The following is a 16,126-nucleotide window of genomic DNA, read 5'->3' on the forward strand; positions in this document are numbered from 1 at the left end:
CTCAATTTGGATTTATCGGACTCATTGTATTCTGCTCAGAAAAGTGGAACTCCACTTATTTTTTTGAAAATTGAGTCTTAGCCTGAGAGTACATGTGATTTAAATATGGCTTTGTCCTGGCTAGCATTTTAATTTGGAGACCTAACTGATTAATAGTTCTCGTGAAGAAACCAGTGGTGCTGGGAAGCGTGGCACTGTTTTGGAGCATTTGCCCCATGTGAAGGTTGAGGAGGAGGCCCCATGTTAGAGTTGGTTTCCTGGGATTAAGGCTCGGCTCCAGTGCCAGCTCCTCTAGGCCAGGAAAACAATTGCAGTGGGTTGGCACCATCTGCTTTCCCTTGGTCTTTGAATTTTCATGATACCCATCTCTTGCTTAGAAATACAAGTTTTGTTAGATTACCTGTAAGGATTTGGTGTTCATTTAACTTATTCTAGGGAATGATCATAATTTTATAAAGCAGGTAGAAACAGAGAATGCGCTTAGAAACCTTCATAAGCTGCTCTTATCAAACAAGCCATTAAAAAGGATGGTTATAAAGCTTTTATAGTAATGTGGAAAATATTCATCTCATAATACTAAGTAAAAACGCCCTAAATACTCAGGATACAACACTAACCATGTCCTAAAAGTATAACTTTGTAAAACAAAACAGCTGTAAAGAAGAATAATTGGAAAGAACTACCTTAGAATAAAACAATGAATGTATTAGCATGCTGGCGTCATGGCCAGTTTCTTTTTTGCTTTCTTTCCCACCCCCTACATTTTCTGTGAATGGAGTTGATTACCTTCATAATGGGAAAAAAATTTAACATGCTTTCAATTGTAAGACTCGGTCCTTGCGAATAATGACTGCTTGTATTTCATAAATCCCCCGCCATTGTGCTTCTCTAGAGAAGTGGCCTCAATACTCTTTGAAAGGCCATTGAAATTGATTGCTTTTTAGTGATCTTCATTTGCAGGGTAGTTAAATCTATATGCATTTTGGAGTATTGAAGTGATTGTAATTAGACTGGTGCAGAGCAGAAGACTTACCTACCTTGAACTTATAATTACTGCCTTCACTAGTCTGTTTTTTATTTTCACCATAATCCACATGCGTGTACTAAGTGGCCCCTGTATATTTCAGGCAGCAGCTTAAATGCCATTTACAGATACTATAATGAAGTGGGCAAGAAGCCCACGATGAAGTGGAGCACGATTGACAGGTGGCCCACCCACCCCCTCCTCATTCAGGTAAGCCAGCCACCGCCAGCTGCGTCTGTCACCCCAGCTTCTGGTGTGAGTCAGGTTCTTGCCCCTGCCTGGTCTGTGGGTGTCCCGGGTCTTACTGTTCTCTTGCTTAAATTGTGTGCTGGGGATTAAAAAAAGGTACTAGAGCCTTGATTTATTATGACAGGAGGAAATAAATTTAAAGATTAAAGGGTAAACTCTTTTTCTTTCTTCAGATTAATAGTATTAGTTACAGACCGTAGCAGAATTATGTTTTGAGTTTTGTGTTTCACAGTGACCAGAAGAACGTTAAAGATTATGGGAGGAAAAAAAAAAAGATTATGCAAGTTGTTTCATTTAATCTCCATTCATAGATTGAACAGCTGACAAATAGATCCTCTATTTTCTAAATCCTTTAACATATCAAAAGATTTAAAAGTTTTAAAGGTAATATAGCTACCTGTTCTGAGACAGAATAAATTTAACATTTAAATTGAGAAAGTTTCATATATTAAAAGAAATTTCAAATTTCTCCTATATAGTTTATATTTATAATATTTATAGTAATAGATGTTTGATTTTAGGAGAATCAGTTAAAGCTACAATTCTAAAGCTTTGAATTGGTGTTATTATGTACTTTTTCGCCCTTTGAATATGGGAGTACGACTGGTTATTGTCCTTGATCAAACAAATATTATTTCGTTCTGTTGGTGGAAGCTTCTACCTTCGAGTTAGTTTAGGTAGAAGAAATACTAAGTGATGTGGATTTCATCCATTTATTTTTCATTCCTCAGACCGTCTCTGGCAAAATACCAGCGTAACACTTTTTTGAAGCCTGGAGTAACCTAAAATCGATAGCCACTAGATGGTGGTAGACATCGTTGAAAGCAGGCCGGCTCACCCCTGAGCAGACAGTTTTCCTTAGGCCTGTAGGTGCCGTCAAGGGTTAACGCTTAGGTTGAAATCCAGTTGTGAGTAAAAAGTGCGAAGTGAAAAGGAGGCACCTTCCCTCAGGGATGGTTGTTGTTTTGGTCTCAGTGTGGTGTCCTCCCCCTCACCTCCCTCCCAGTTTGCTCTTTGCTGGTTCCAGTCCAGACGGCCTGAGCCCCAGCCTGGCCTGCCCGTTCTGCTCTTGGAGGCCTGTGATTGGAAACGAGGGGTGGGGGGGTGGGGTTCAGGTTAGCACTGACATGTGGCCGCAGAGAACGAGGGATCTGCACAGCATCTGCCTGCCCTAATTGAGGGAGTAATTAGATTTGCATTAAAATTCAGTCCTTTGAAAAGGGGGGAAGCAGAAAGATGGAAAGGTCTCTTCACTGAGGAAGTCTCCCTTCATAAAATGAAAGGGAATTTTAGAGGCTTTTATCTGCCCTCCTATATGGTGTGATTGAAGGCTCCGAGAGCCGCCTGCTTCTTTCATTCTGCAGAAGGATTGTGCATAGAAAATACCGCAGATGGATTTTAGATGATTTCAGGAACACTTCTGCTCGCCCACGGCTCCTCAATTTTGATGAGGGCTGAGTCTGTTGTAAGCTGTAACAAATTGTGTTTCTACCTGCAGTTATGCAAGATGATAAAAGGAAAAAATACTACTAAAATTTTGAGGAAACAAAAATTTATGGTTAGATTTTATTAGTATTATGGTGATTACATGAGGAGATTTGATATCTAGTGGAAATAGAAAAAACCCCAACTAAACAAAAACTAAAAGGAAAAACTCAAACTAAGCATTTTGTGTTTAGTCTACATTTCTATCAATACGTATTATAGGTAGTAATTACTCAAAATAGTCATTTTACTACTGTATCTAGCTGTTGGAATATTTGGTATAAATGTATGTTCCAGGCTCCTACTTAAACTTTGCATTGGGCCTCCTTATCTAGGCTTTTGTACAGTCTTTTCTGAGCATCCTTACTCTCCAAACACTGCAGAGACCACCAGAAAATATTGCTTTTGTCTGTATCTAATCCTATCACATTGACTCTATAGGTACATTATAAATTTTGAAAAGGGAGCTAACTCTCTAGGCACTGTTTTGTGCCTTAGAGCATTAATTTGTCAAATTTTGTGGGTTCTGGAAAGATTAATAATATCCCAATATTAATTAGGGAATAATTTGCTCATCCTATAGTATTAACCACTGATATATCAAAATGCCAACAAGTACAAATTTACATGGTTCTGGTAAATTGTCCTTTCTAATTTTTTAAAATAATGTTTTAAAAACCTTTTTATTTGGAAATAATTTCAAGCATTGGAAAAGTTACAAGACTAAGAATAGAATATAAGGAACTCTCATCTCTTTGTTTAGATTCACATATTAATAACATTTATCCCACTTGCTTTATCATTTGCATGCTCTGTGTGTATGCATATGTATGTGTGTCTATGTATACATATTTTTTTTCCTGAACCTTTTGAGAATAAGTTATATATATATATACATATACATATATATATATATATATATATACACATACATAAACACACACACATACATACAGACTTATAAAACCACCCTTTACACCTAAACAGCAGGGATATCCTTTTCCATAACAATGATACAATATTCAACTTCAGCAAATTTAACGTTGATACTTAAATCTATCTAATCTACATTCATATTCTAATTTTGTCAATTGACCCATTAACGTCCTTTGTAGCATTTGCTTTATAAGTTAAATGACAGAGTGATTAAAGAGTGAGATAAAAGAAAGCCTCTTCAGATCTGGTATTTCAGCACCTATTGTTGTGACTGGGGGACGTGCCAACTAAGGAAGGGAATTAACTGGTCTGGTGGAGAGAGATGTGAGGGGGGGCGGGCTGCATTCTTGCCCGGGTTCCCCAGATGCCATGCGGCCGAGCGGGCCGAACGGGCCCCCCAGTCAGCCTCAGCTCCCCCCTCTGTGGATTTAACGAGAGTTGTACAACCTCTCATCTGTTGTTACGAAGGTTGTCATGAAGATTTGACTCAGTGAGGAAAAGGTCGTAAAAATAGAGTCGTATTTTCTTATTATTCTGTTATTTCTGTCTAATGTATTTTAATGTGATATGCCTGAAAGCCAAGCTAAGGGAGATTTAATAAGACCCTGTAAGCTGTTTTCCTGCTAGCCGAGCAAATGAGAGGTCTTAAAACAACTTCTCCTTCCCATCTGTGTTTCCTTTCCATCTGGAAGTGTGCCCTGTGCCTCCCAAGGGGAAGCATCCAGGGCGTTCGTTTTCAGTGAGCCATTAGCGAGCTTTAGAAGTTTCCCATCAAATTCCCCAGGCCCCTGAAACCGTTATGAGCCATGTTGACAATGAACCGAAGCAAGAGAGACTGTACAGCTTGCAGTTTTTTTTTTTTTTACAAAGACAGTTCTGATGTTTGAGGGCTTCTCTGAGATTTTTGGTGTCGCTCTCATTTAAAAAAATATTTTCTTCTCCTTCCATGTCTTTCTTCCCACTCCCTCCTTATCCCCCTTTCTTGGTGTTCCCACAGTGCTTTGCCGACCACATTCTGAAAGAATTGGACCATTTTCCACTTGAGAAGAGACGCGAGGTGGTTATTCTTTTTTCTGCACACTCACTGCCAATGTCTGTAAGTAAGAACATTCTGTTGGTTGACCCAGTGGTAGAGGATTTCGAAGTGTGTGACATGGACTCAGCTTCCATTCGGCCTAAGCCCAGTGCAGGGAGGAACTCTAAAATCCCAGACTGAACTTGGTGCTAGTTTTAGACTCATTTCTTGAAGCCTAATAACAATTCATTCAGACTGTACTCTTGTGAATGGACATTGTCTTAATAAGTCCCTTCAAAATGGTAACTTGAAGATATATTCCTACATAAGAATTTTTAATAAGTGGGACAGTTAAAAGAAGACGGCTTCTGCCTGCCCTGTTGAAGGGACTCAGCCTGATGTTTCAGGGTGTTGGATTGTATAGCTGAACACTGTCAACCTCATTCTTTTGTCCTCAAGACTTGGGCTGTTTGAATTCCGGGAAGTGATTAGTTTTTAATTTGCCAAAGCCTAGGGAGCAAGTTTTGGCCAGTGAATATAGAGTGTATCAAATTATGATCTGGTTGCTCCTGAGTTTCTCATATTACGCTGGGTGTTCATTAAGATACCGCATGTGTGCCATCACTGTTGCATTTGTGGAGACAAGAATGATGGAGCTGGTGTATGTATGACGTACAGAAGTGCTTGGGATATGCAGCCAGTTTCATCAGCTTAGAACCAGCGCTGCACCCTAAAAACACTGCTTTCGAAGCTGGAGAGGTAGAGAATTACATTTTCTTCGGTGTTACGAAGGTTTTAACTCCAGGGATAATGGAGTTAATGCAAGTGTCGTGTCTGGGGCCACTCTTCTAATTGGTCTGTGCTGCCACCTGGTGGTCACCAGGGGCAAGCCCTTTGCAGCTTCTCTCTCCTGCCTGTCACCTAAGCGGTGCCAGGTTCAGCAGTAGGTAGCTCTGGAGAGAAATTTCTCTCTTCTGGAAGCCTGCCTATTCTCTTTTCTGGTACCATGCAAATTCTCTTCACATGTGCATCCTCTTGCTCCGTCCTTCTCCTTTTTATAACCGTCCTGTGTGTGATGAGGCCGTGTCTGAAGTGCCAGAAGGGAAGCTCTCTAGCCAGGAAAGGAGGAAGCACATTTTTATACGCGAACGATTTCAGGTGCTGCCTTCTCTCCTCTCGTCTCTCACCTCACTTCCCGTTCTTCCCCTCAGGGACTGAACATGCTGCTTCCAGGTTTGTTGATTTGTTTTTTTGTTTTTTGTTTTTTTTTTTTTTTTTTTTTTGCTGCCCAGGGTCTTGGGTGGTGGGACTGAGAAATACCGTGAAGTCAGGAGGATAAGGATGGGGTAGGGAAGGTAGAGGGGTTGTGGAGCAAGAAAACTGTTCTCACAAGCTCTTCTTTTCCCCCTGTATTTGCTTCGAATGACGTTTTCCCCGTAATGACTTTTTAAAAACGTATTATGTTGAAGTCATTTTAGACTTACAGAAAAGTTGCAAAAATAGTGCAGTGTTCCCTTCGCTTCTCCTAATGTTGACAGCTCACATAACCAGAGGCCAGTGCTCAAAACTAAGGACCGAACGAACGGTGGTACAGTGCTGTTACCTGGAGGCCTTACTCAGATTTCACCACTTCTTCCTCAGTTGTCTCTTTTCTGTTCCAGGATCCAATCCAGGATCTTACATGGCATTTACTTGTCTGTCACGTGTCCTCAGGATCCTCCGGTCTGTGACAGTTCCTCATACTTTCCTTGTCTTTCATGACCTTGATATTTTTGAAGAGTGACTTTGGTAGAAGGTTAGTTATTTTGTAGCATGCTCCTCCGTTTGGATTTGTCTGGTATTTTCTCATGATTAGACTGAGGTCGGTCGTGTATTATCAGGAAAAGAAACCCTGGGGTGGTCTGTCCTCAGTGTAGCATATCGGGGAAACATGCTGGCAATATGTCTTACTACTCGTGACGTGATCCCTGGTCATTTGTCTAAGGTGGTGTCTTCTGGATTTGTCCATTGTAAAGTCACTATTTTTCTCTCTGTAATTACAAGTATCTTAGGCAAGCTACTTTGAGACGGTGCAAATATCTTGTTGTTCCTCAGACTTTTGCCCACTAATTTTAGCCTCCATCAGTGGATATTTCTGTGCTGTTCTAATGGTGACTTTATATTTCCCTCATTCCTTCTACATTTATGTTTCTAATGGCAAACTAACTTTTAGTAATATCATGAAAAGGTTCATCATTTTATTTCGACAATGTTTGTTGAACACCTGCTATATTCCAGGCAGTCTTCTATCCTCTCTCATAAGATATGGGAGTGAACAAAATAGACAAAAATCTTTGCCTCCAGAGAATGGGGGAAGGGGGACAGTTAATAAACATAATACATAAGAAAATAATCTGGAATTTTAGGAGGTAATAAGTGCTAGGGGAAGAAATACAGCAGGATAAGGGGGTTAGGGAGTTAGTACACAACTAAATATTAAAGAAGTAAAAGTAAAATTTCTACTGAACACTTTCAGAGGTACTAGCAAGCTGTTCTGACCGTAACATTTACAGACATTGTGCACAAAGCATTGCCACGGTCCGCTGTTGTGGGGAGGGTGGGGCAAAGGAATTAGAAGGCACAGGCCATGTTCTTGAGGAGCCTGGAGTCTGAACCCACGTGCTGCTTCTTTCTCTTATTCCACTAGTGTTTACCTCTTTGTGCACCTGGTCCCCAAAGACTCAGTAGTTCTGTACGCTGCCCGTACAGCACTCTTTTCTAAAATCAGGGAGCTCCCTGGTGGCCTAGTGGTTAGGATTCCAGGCTTTCACTGTCGTGGCCCGGGTTCAGTCCCTGGTTGGGGAACTGAGATCCCACAAGCTGTGCAGCGCAGCCAAAAATAAAAATGAAATAAAATCAGCCCCCCAGGTGACTACCACGAGTGAAGGCCCATCCCTTGTTGCCTCTTCTTTCCCAGCTTGTCTGTCTCATTTTCCCTGTTTCAGATGGGGGATTGAAGAAACCCATCCTCCATCGTCATACGTTGTCAATCTCCCATGAATAACACGGATATAGAATTTGACATGTTCCTAGGCACCTCAGAGATGATTCAGTACAGTGTTCTCCTTTGGCTGATGAAGTCGATCCAGAGAAGTTGGGCTTTGAGCTCAGATGGCATGGTCGTGAGCTCAGAAGACAAGGGGCGGCCTCAGGTCCAGGGCTCACGCCACCTCACCGCACAGTCCAAGGCTCTCGGAACCCTTCACGGTGTTGGTGACTGAGCACCCGCGTCTCTGTTGCAGGTGGTCAACAGAGGGGACCCCTATCCTCAGGAGGTGGGCGCCACCGTCCAGAGAGTCATGGATAAGCTGGGTTACTCCAATCCCTACAGACTGGTTTGGCAGTCCAAGGTAGGTGGCTTCCACACATCTGCAGGCAGTCAGCTCTCTTGAGGATGTGTACTTGAGGACTTACTTCTAAAATGATTAGACTTGGCCCTTTCACGTAGGCAGAATGGTCTGTAACCTGACTGCTCCCGTGAGCAGAAAGAACTCTGCAAGCAAGTAAGATGGAGGGAAAATCAAGTGACTACTGGAATTCCTTGATTCCATTGAAACAATAGATTATTTTTAATTGTAATCATAGAAATTGTTTTTTATATTTTGCCAATTTCGAGAAGGATTCAAGCTTAATATAGAAATACCAGAACCCAGTAGAGAAGGTGTGAAAACGTGGCTCTCACTCTTTACAGGGAGGTGTGTGTATGTCCGGGGCAGTGGGCTGTGGTGAGACGTGGGTCCCCGTGTGAATTCATCCTCCTTTCTCATAGGTTGGCCCGATGCCCTGGCTGGGTCCTCTGACACACGAGGCCATTAGAGGGCTTTGTGAGCGGGGGAGGAAGAATATCCTTTTGGTTCCGATAGCATTTACCAGCGATCACATTGAAACGCTGTATGAACTGGATATCGAGTACTCTCGAGTTCTAGCCAGTGAGGTAAGTGTGGTTATTCATCCCACTGTGATTTGTTTCAAAAGGAAACTCTCTCTGCAGTGATCTGAGTGTATCATTCAAAAATATTGTTCAGCATATACATTTGCATGTACTGTGGCCTCATTGTTCTGAACCATATTTCATCTGACTACCGATCTGAACACATCAACTTAATTGCATGTTTGCAGTGGGAGAGCACTTCTGTGCCTTTGTAAAACTAGGTAGCCCAGGGATCACCGCAGCCAACATCATTTTGTTTGGTTTGAGTTACTATACCCCTTGAAGGTAATAAAAACTACATTTCCTTAAGGAAAAAAAAAAAATTGTACTTCTCACCAGTTTGGAGGAAAAGAATTTTATCGTTCTATAATTCCTCTTCTTCACCTAATAGTGCCCTTTACTTGGGCTGTTACACTGCTTCTGGTTGGGTTTCGAGGCACATAGGAGTCATCGCCATTTAAGAGAAGGGCATGGAATGAACACTGGCACAGTATGTGTAGCTTCCTCGACCTCTTGTATGCACTCACTTAATTAACTCTTTGCTACTGTGTTGTGATCAATCGGATTGTTGAAATAACAAATACCATTCTGAGTTGTCTTGTAATGTAAGATGGATGTGATTGTCATTCACGTGGAGAAAAACTATTGTTGACCCATCTCAGGGCTTCTGAGGGCCAGCCTGAAACCTGAGTCCACTTCTTAGCATTGTTTCTATGGGGATTGTGGAACCCTTGGGACCCAAGGAGCCCTTCCCTCTCATCTCCCACCAGACCTCTTGGCCCTGGGCATCTCACGTGTGATGGATGGGGCCCTGGCCTCGAAGGGTACTTCACCCTCTCTAGGACCAGGTGGCAGGTGCAAGGAAGGGTGGAGAGTGGGCTGGGGGAGAGCTTCAGCAGCACCCGACCCCACAGGTTTTTGTACGTAAGTACTGGTCATCAGTCACACATTGATGAAGGTAGAGGGTGCCTAAGTTACTTGTCAGTAGTTCTGATGAGGAATTTATGGGAAAGTTGTAGTTGGCTAAAATGAGGTTGTAGTGTTGTCTATGGACTTCATTTAACGATGCCTTCTAGGGACTTCCCCAGCTGTCAAGTGGTTAAGACGCTGCACTTCCACTACAGATACAGGCGATCTCTGGTTGGGGAACTAAGATCCCACATGCCATGCGGCACAGCCAAAACGAAACAAAAGAATGGTGCCTTCTATATCCCAGCAATGACCTTGGCTAATGGTGACCTTGCTAGAAAACTGAAGTGCAAAGGTAGTTCATACCAGTGTATTTGGAAAACAAATTTTTCTTTGTGTTGCATGATAATTCACATTCATTCATATTACCAAACTGAGGCCATTCCTTAGTAATCAAATGGATTATTACTGACTAATATATTAGCCTATTTAGAGAATAAAGAAAACCATCTACTACAATTAATTTCATTATTTTGAAGGGAGAATACACTACGTTTAAAACTGTTAACTTTCTCTAAAAAGTAGTTTGAAATTTTTGCCCCAAATAGAAATTATTGCTTTTTGATAATAAAAATAATAAGGAACTCATTTCAGAGAAGTATGACATAGAGAGTAGAACTCACTCAGACTCTTACCCCTGAGAGAGATGTTAATATTTTGTTAAAAATAAATCCCCTTTCCTTCTAAATGTGCATGAATCTTAATGAAAGGGGTATTCTTCTACACATTTAATAAAAGTGGTATTTTTTTTTTTTTTTTTTGCGGTACGCGGGCCTCTCACTGTTGTGGCCTCTCCCGTTGCGGAGCACAGGCTCCGGACGCGCAGGCTCAGCGGCCATGGTTCACCGGCCCAGCCGCTCCGCGGCACGTGGGATCTTCCCGGACCGGGGCACGAACCCGTGTCCCCTGCATCGTCAGGTAGACTCTCAACCACTGTGCCACCAGGGAAGCCCCCAATCCTTAAGTTTTTAATTTAGATTTTTCTATGGAAGAATATATTTAAAAACCCAACGCTGCATATTGGATCTAATTTAGTTTCAATATGCATTAAATTAATTTACCTTTCTTGGCACTTGGAATCAAAACATGTGTAAAAATTTAAGTCATTAAAGCAACATTCTGCTTAGGTAGAATCTGTAAAAGTATGCATTAGCAAGGTAGACTAAAAAAAGAATGGTAAGCAGATTTAAATTACTTGAGTATTCTATCAGATACAAACCTCGAAAATGGTTTGGAAGCAAAGCACCCATGGGAAGGTGATGGGATGAGGGAAGGAATAGAAATTGAAGAGCAATTTTATGATAAAGGGGTGAAAATCAGCATCTATGTCTGGTCCCGGGACTGTTTTTCATTTCTGGGTATTCTGGGAACACTTTGATACTAAGACTTTGAGTTGTGTTTGTGTATGTGTGTTTATTTATTTATTTTATTTTTTGTAGCAGTTTCTTTAAAAAAAAAAAAAACAAAACAAAAAGGAAAATAAAACGTGTGTGTGTTTTTCCTCCCTTTTCTCATTTGATTTCAGTGTGGGGCTGAAAACATCAGAAGAGCAGAGTCTTTTAATGGAAATCCACTGTTCTCGAAGGTATCTCTAGTGTTACAACCATTTTAGTAGAACATGTCGGAGAGCAGTCCTCTGAGAAACTCTTACAGAATATTGGTTTTCTCACATATTAGAACATTTTGAGTTCCAATTCATTACAAAAATAAAATCGAATTCCTTATGCTCTCACTCTTTTCTCCTTTAGAGAGCCCCCGTTTTCTTTTTTCTACCCACCTATCACTATGTCTAATTAAAAATCTGCCTTTCAGAGACAAGGTTCAGCAGGTGGGGTGAGAGGATTTCCTTTTCTAAAACCTGTATTTTAAACTTTTCTCTAAGCTGAGAATTCCCAAGAAAGGAAGACGTCATAGAGTTGGGTTCAAAGGTTTCATAGGTCTTGAATGAAAAGAAACCTCACGCCACAGAGCTTCTCTGGGGAGATGGGAGAGGGGACGGAGTGGGGAGCAGCAGCCTCTCTGCCTCTGACGGGCCTCTCCTTGTCGTCTGTCTCCAGGCCCTGGCCGACTTGGTGCATTCACACATCCAGTCCAACGAGCGCTGCTCCACGCAGCTGACCCTGAGCTGCCCGCTCTGCGTGAATCCCGTGTGCAGGGAGACCAAGTCCTTCTTCAGCAGCCAGCAGCTGTGACCCGGCCAGAGCACCGCTGGGATTTGGCAGGTGCCCAGCCTCCAGACGCCTCCGAGGTGGAAGAGGATGTATTTAGCATTAGGGAGGGAGTTACATTGGTGTGGGTGTAGCCCTGGGCCACAAATTGGGTACCTTCTTGAGGAATGGACTCTGAAATCCTTACCGAGGGGTGTTTTTATCGACCAATAGAGTAAGCATTTATAGTTCCCCTCTCAGTGAAACTGCATCAAGTGTAGGTTCCAGAAGTGCTTTGAGAGGCCCCAGGCACACGGGGCTGATAAACGCGTGGCACTCCTGCATTTGTCATCCCCGCGTTGGTGCCACAGGACGGGGGGCTGGAAATGCCACTGAAGGGCTGCGTGTCCAGAGCTCCTCTCAGGACCTCGTGGAACTTTCCATTGAGCATCTTCTTCGTCTTGGTCGAATGTCCCCTTTCCGCACATTTGTCTGGAGATTTATTTTATAAAGTCAACTATGTTTGGTAACCTCAAATTCTTAATCTACAATTTTTATTATAAAAATGATATAACCGTGCTCTTGGAAATTTAAAAAATAGAGAAAAGGAAAATAACCACTCTAATGCAACAAGTATTATTCATATTATTGTATTTCATGCTAGTCTTTTCCTGTGGCTATTTTAGGTGCCATTATAACCTTGAATTTGTGAGTGAAAAGTTGACCTAAAATGTAGAAATAATGTAGGATCAGAGTCAGATCTTCTCTACCTGGATTTATATGGATTTAAAAAATCTCTGATGGATCCATAGTGAATGTGTAATAATTACTTTCTCTTTCCTTTAAGCCTTACAACTTTGTTCTTCTAAAATGCATTTCTTTTTTTTTGAAGCCAGTGAAAGTATTAGTGGAGTCATAGATCTTCTATATTCAGTATTTACTGTATTAATAAATATGACATCATTAAGGTTTTAACCAGTCTGATTCATTCTCTCTGTTAAACCAAAAGTAATCCAAATTCATTACTAATCAAAATTGTGAAATAAGAGGAATTTACTTTGTAGTACAAGAAAAGAAACATGCCATCCACGTTAGTTAATAGTTTTCCCACACTGATAACAGCTCTGAAATTTGAGTAGCATCTACACTTTTTTTTTTTCCAAATTGGCTTTCCTTTTAGTAGATTGTGATTCCAGAAGAGGGTACAAGGCATAGACAGTTGTTTAGAATTTTCCTCTTCTGTTTCCACCCACTTTGGGGGGACTAGGTTCAAGGTAGGCTTTGAGTGACCTTGGCGGGATGGGGTAGGGAGCAGCTTGTGTGTTAGCCAGAGGGCAGAGTTTAAAGCTGGCGGCCATAAGAAAGAACTAACACCTGCGTGTGTACGCGTGTGCTGGTGTGTAAGCCTAGAGCCCTTGACTAGACCCTTGGTACTGCATCTCTAAGCTCTCAACCCAGCCTATAGAACCCCTTCTGTCAGATCCTGAAGATGGCCCAGGAACATGCTTCCCAGCATTGGGTGGAAATGGGAAATTCATTGAGATGTTGCAAGCTGGAAAAAGAAAATTCTTTTTTTTTTTTTTTTTTTTTTGCGGTATGCGGGCCTCTCACTGTTGTGGCCTCTCCCGTTGCGGAGCACAGGCTCCGGACGCGCAGGCTCAGCGGCCATGGCTCACGGGCTTAGTTGCTCCGCGGCACGTGGGATCTTCCCGGACCAGGGCACGAACCCGTGTCTCCTGCATCGGCAGGCGGATTCTCAACCACTGCGCCACCAGGGAAGCCCGAAAAAGAAAATTCTGAGTTGACCCCAAAACTAGTGTCCTAAATTAAGATCGTTCAGTTTCTCCGTCTTAATATGGGGATCCTCAGAGAAAGACAAAAGCTAATCTTTTCTTTCCTTATTTCTAAAAATTATAACATTAAAAACATTTCATCAAGGTTGTACCCTTTTGGGTACAACCAAATTTACAAATGTACGTGTATTTACAAATACAATGATATTTATAAATATCATTCCTAGGAGTGTTGTTCTAATTGCCTAATAATTGAGATTCCATTGTGAAAAACCCCTTCAGTAACTTCTCCAAGTCCAGGTGGCTTTCTGTGACATTCAGCTTTCTTTTTATAGAAGCTAGCATCATAAGGTTTCAGGGAATGTACATCAAATGAATTAAACCTGAATATAGGATGGCTCAAGAAACCCGAATTCTGCTTAAATCATTGCCAGTTGAAATATTTAATCATGTCATAATTATATTGAAGTTCTGTGTGCTTGCTTTCTAACATTACTGGTTAATTCAAACAGTGGCACCTGAAAACTTGATCTTTTTTTTTTTTTTTGCTAGATTTCTTCCAGCTGGACAGTTGTGTGGTACGACTGTTATCTAGTCTTTGCCTTAAAAGGCATGCTTCTTTTCACAGTACACTTATTTTGGAAAGTATAGAGTGTGCCAAGCTATAAGGCACCGAGGCGAGTGGTGGGTACCGGTGGGCACTCAAGAGAAAGGAGCTGATGCTGTCAATAGTCGCTGCATGGTACCAATAGGACAAGCGACAGCCGTGGACGCCCTTTAGCGGAACCGTGGCTCCCAGCGCGAGATGGGTCTTAGGAGGGCTCTGGGGAGTGGGTGACCTCCAGAGAACACATTCACAGTCTAGGCTCCCAGGAGAGGAAGAAGTGCTTCTGCTTTTGCTGTGGGAATCTTATTAAGCCTTTCTACAGGGAAGAGGAAGTGGAAAACAAATGCACCCGTGACAATCAGTTTCTTAACAATACACTCTGATGGTGTCGGCTTAGTCGTTTTTAGCTGAAATCATTAGCTTCCATTTTTAGCATTAACAGCTCCTGGCTAAAGTAGCCTACAGTAAGCCATTAGGAGGGATGTTGGAATTAAAAACATTTTTGGAAAAAAGCCTGGTTTGAACCTGTGCTATAAGCCCTTGGGCAGGAGTCTCCGGGTCCTGTTTCTGGTTGTTTGACAGCTGTCACTCTGATATGCCAGGTGCTCTCTCAGCAGCCTGCTCCTGAAACGAAATCGCGCAGGCCGGCTTTTTTCCTTCCACTCTCCCCAAGGGGTTGAAGCTTTACTTTGCTGACATATTAAGAAATAGTAGATTTTACCCTGAGAATTCATGAGGTATTTTTACCTTTTCCTTATTAAAAAAAAAATTATATACATGAGATGGGATTAACTGCACAGGCATACAAGCAGGGGCTTGCTGGCCAATTGTTAAAATTTCAGGTTGTTACACATAGCAATCATTATAAGTGTTATATCTTACAGTTTAATTATATTTTAAAAGGTAACAAATACTCAAAAATCATTTCCCTATTATTTTACCATATTTTATCATCCTTACTCTAGAGGTTATGTTTATGATACCTATATGGTAAAAATACTATATAATGATGAGCTACTGTACCTCTCCAGCTTTGTTCAGTGACTGTGTTGGTAGCTTGAAATTGGCTACAGTAGGGCTATTTACATTTGGAAATCAGCAAATACTACAACTTAGGGCTTCCTTGATCGTTTTTTTGATTACCTAGACTTAAAGTGGTGGAAAAAATGTTCATACATATTAAAAGTTGTCATGTCTCTAGCCATTACATTGTGGATAGCACAAAAATTTGAGGAAATATCCTCCCATTATGTGAAAACTAATAGCCGATTTCTCCAAGTGAAGTTTTGATATACAAAGTTGTTTTACATTTGTATCACTCATTAATGTAAATAAAAACATCAGCATTCATGTCAGAACTTTATAGGTTGGCTACAGATGCAAGAGCTTGATAAAAGTCAACAAAAACATTTTTTGAGAATTAATTGATTATATGGAATTTACAGGAAAGAGAATTATATATTTTATTATTACTTGTAAATTGTGCATCCTATATCTTTTATACTGCGAAAAGCTATAATAAACCTACGCACATGTATGCATAGATTGTTTTTTCAGAGAGCTGGTTGGTGACCATTTACCCAAACACTACGGCCTCAAACGGAACCTTTCTGGGAGGATGGACGTGGTCCGCGTGGATCGCATACTTGCACTGTTGCCAGATTCATTATAGAGAGAGAGGTAGCTCGCTCTGTAGGTCGCGGTCTCTTTAGAGTGGAAGCTACCCCATGGTCACTAGAAATTTTAATGTTTTTAGTAAGATGCCAGTTGTGTCCAACAAGATCCCACGGGCCTGTTGTACTGACAGGGGCCCTGAGAAGCGAAGGTTTGCTTATATTTGATAAACATCCTTATAGACAGAATCTTTGCACATATTCTCAGTCATTTCCGTAGGAAATACCCCTTAGAAGTGGGTTTTCTGGATCAAAGGA

The 16,126-nt window shown here is 41.4% G+C and overlaps 1 protein-coding gene across 1 annotated transcript in view; it reads left to right on the top strand.

Moving 5' to 3' along the window:
• The window catches only part of FECH (ferrochelatase), a 32,118-nt gene extending 19,348 nt beyond the window's left edge, over positions 1-12,770 (top strand). The window contains exons 6-11 of the mRNA XM_059040444.2: positions 1,128-1,234; positions 4,692-4,790; positions 7,991-8,098; positions 8,518-8,682; positions 11,174-11,233; positions 11,706-12,770. Coding sequence (XP_058896427.1) covers positions 1,128-1,234; positions 4,692-4,790; positions 7,991-8,098; positions 8,518-8,682; positions 11,174-11,233; positions 11,706-11,840 — 674 coding nt within the window. The 3' untranslated portion in view covers positions 11,841-12,770. The remainder of the gene's footprint in view (positions 1-1,127; positions 1,235-4,691; positions 4,791-7,990; positions 8,099-8,517; positions 8,683-11,173; positions 11,234-11,705) is intronic.
• The last annotated feature ends 3,356 nt before the right edge of the window (positions 12,771-16,126 follow it).

Source organism: Kogia breviceps, chromosome 15, assembly GCF_026419965.1.
Source record: "Kogia breviceps isolate mKogBre1 chromosome 15, mKogBre1 haplotype 1, whole genome shotgun sequence".
Taxonomy (NCBI): domain Eukaryota; kingdom Metazoa; phylum Chordata; class Mammalia; order Artiodactyla; family Physeteridae; genus Kogia; species Kogia breviceps.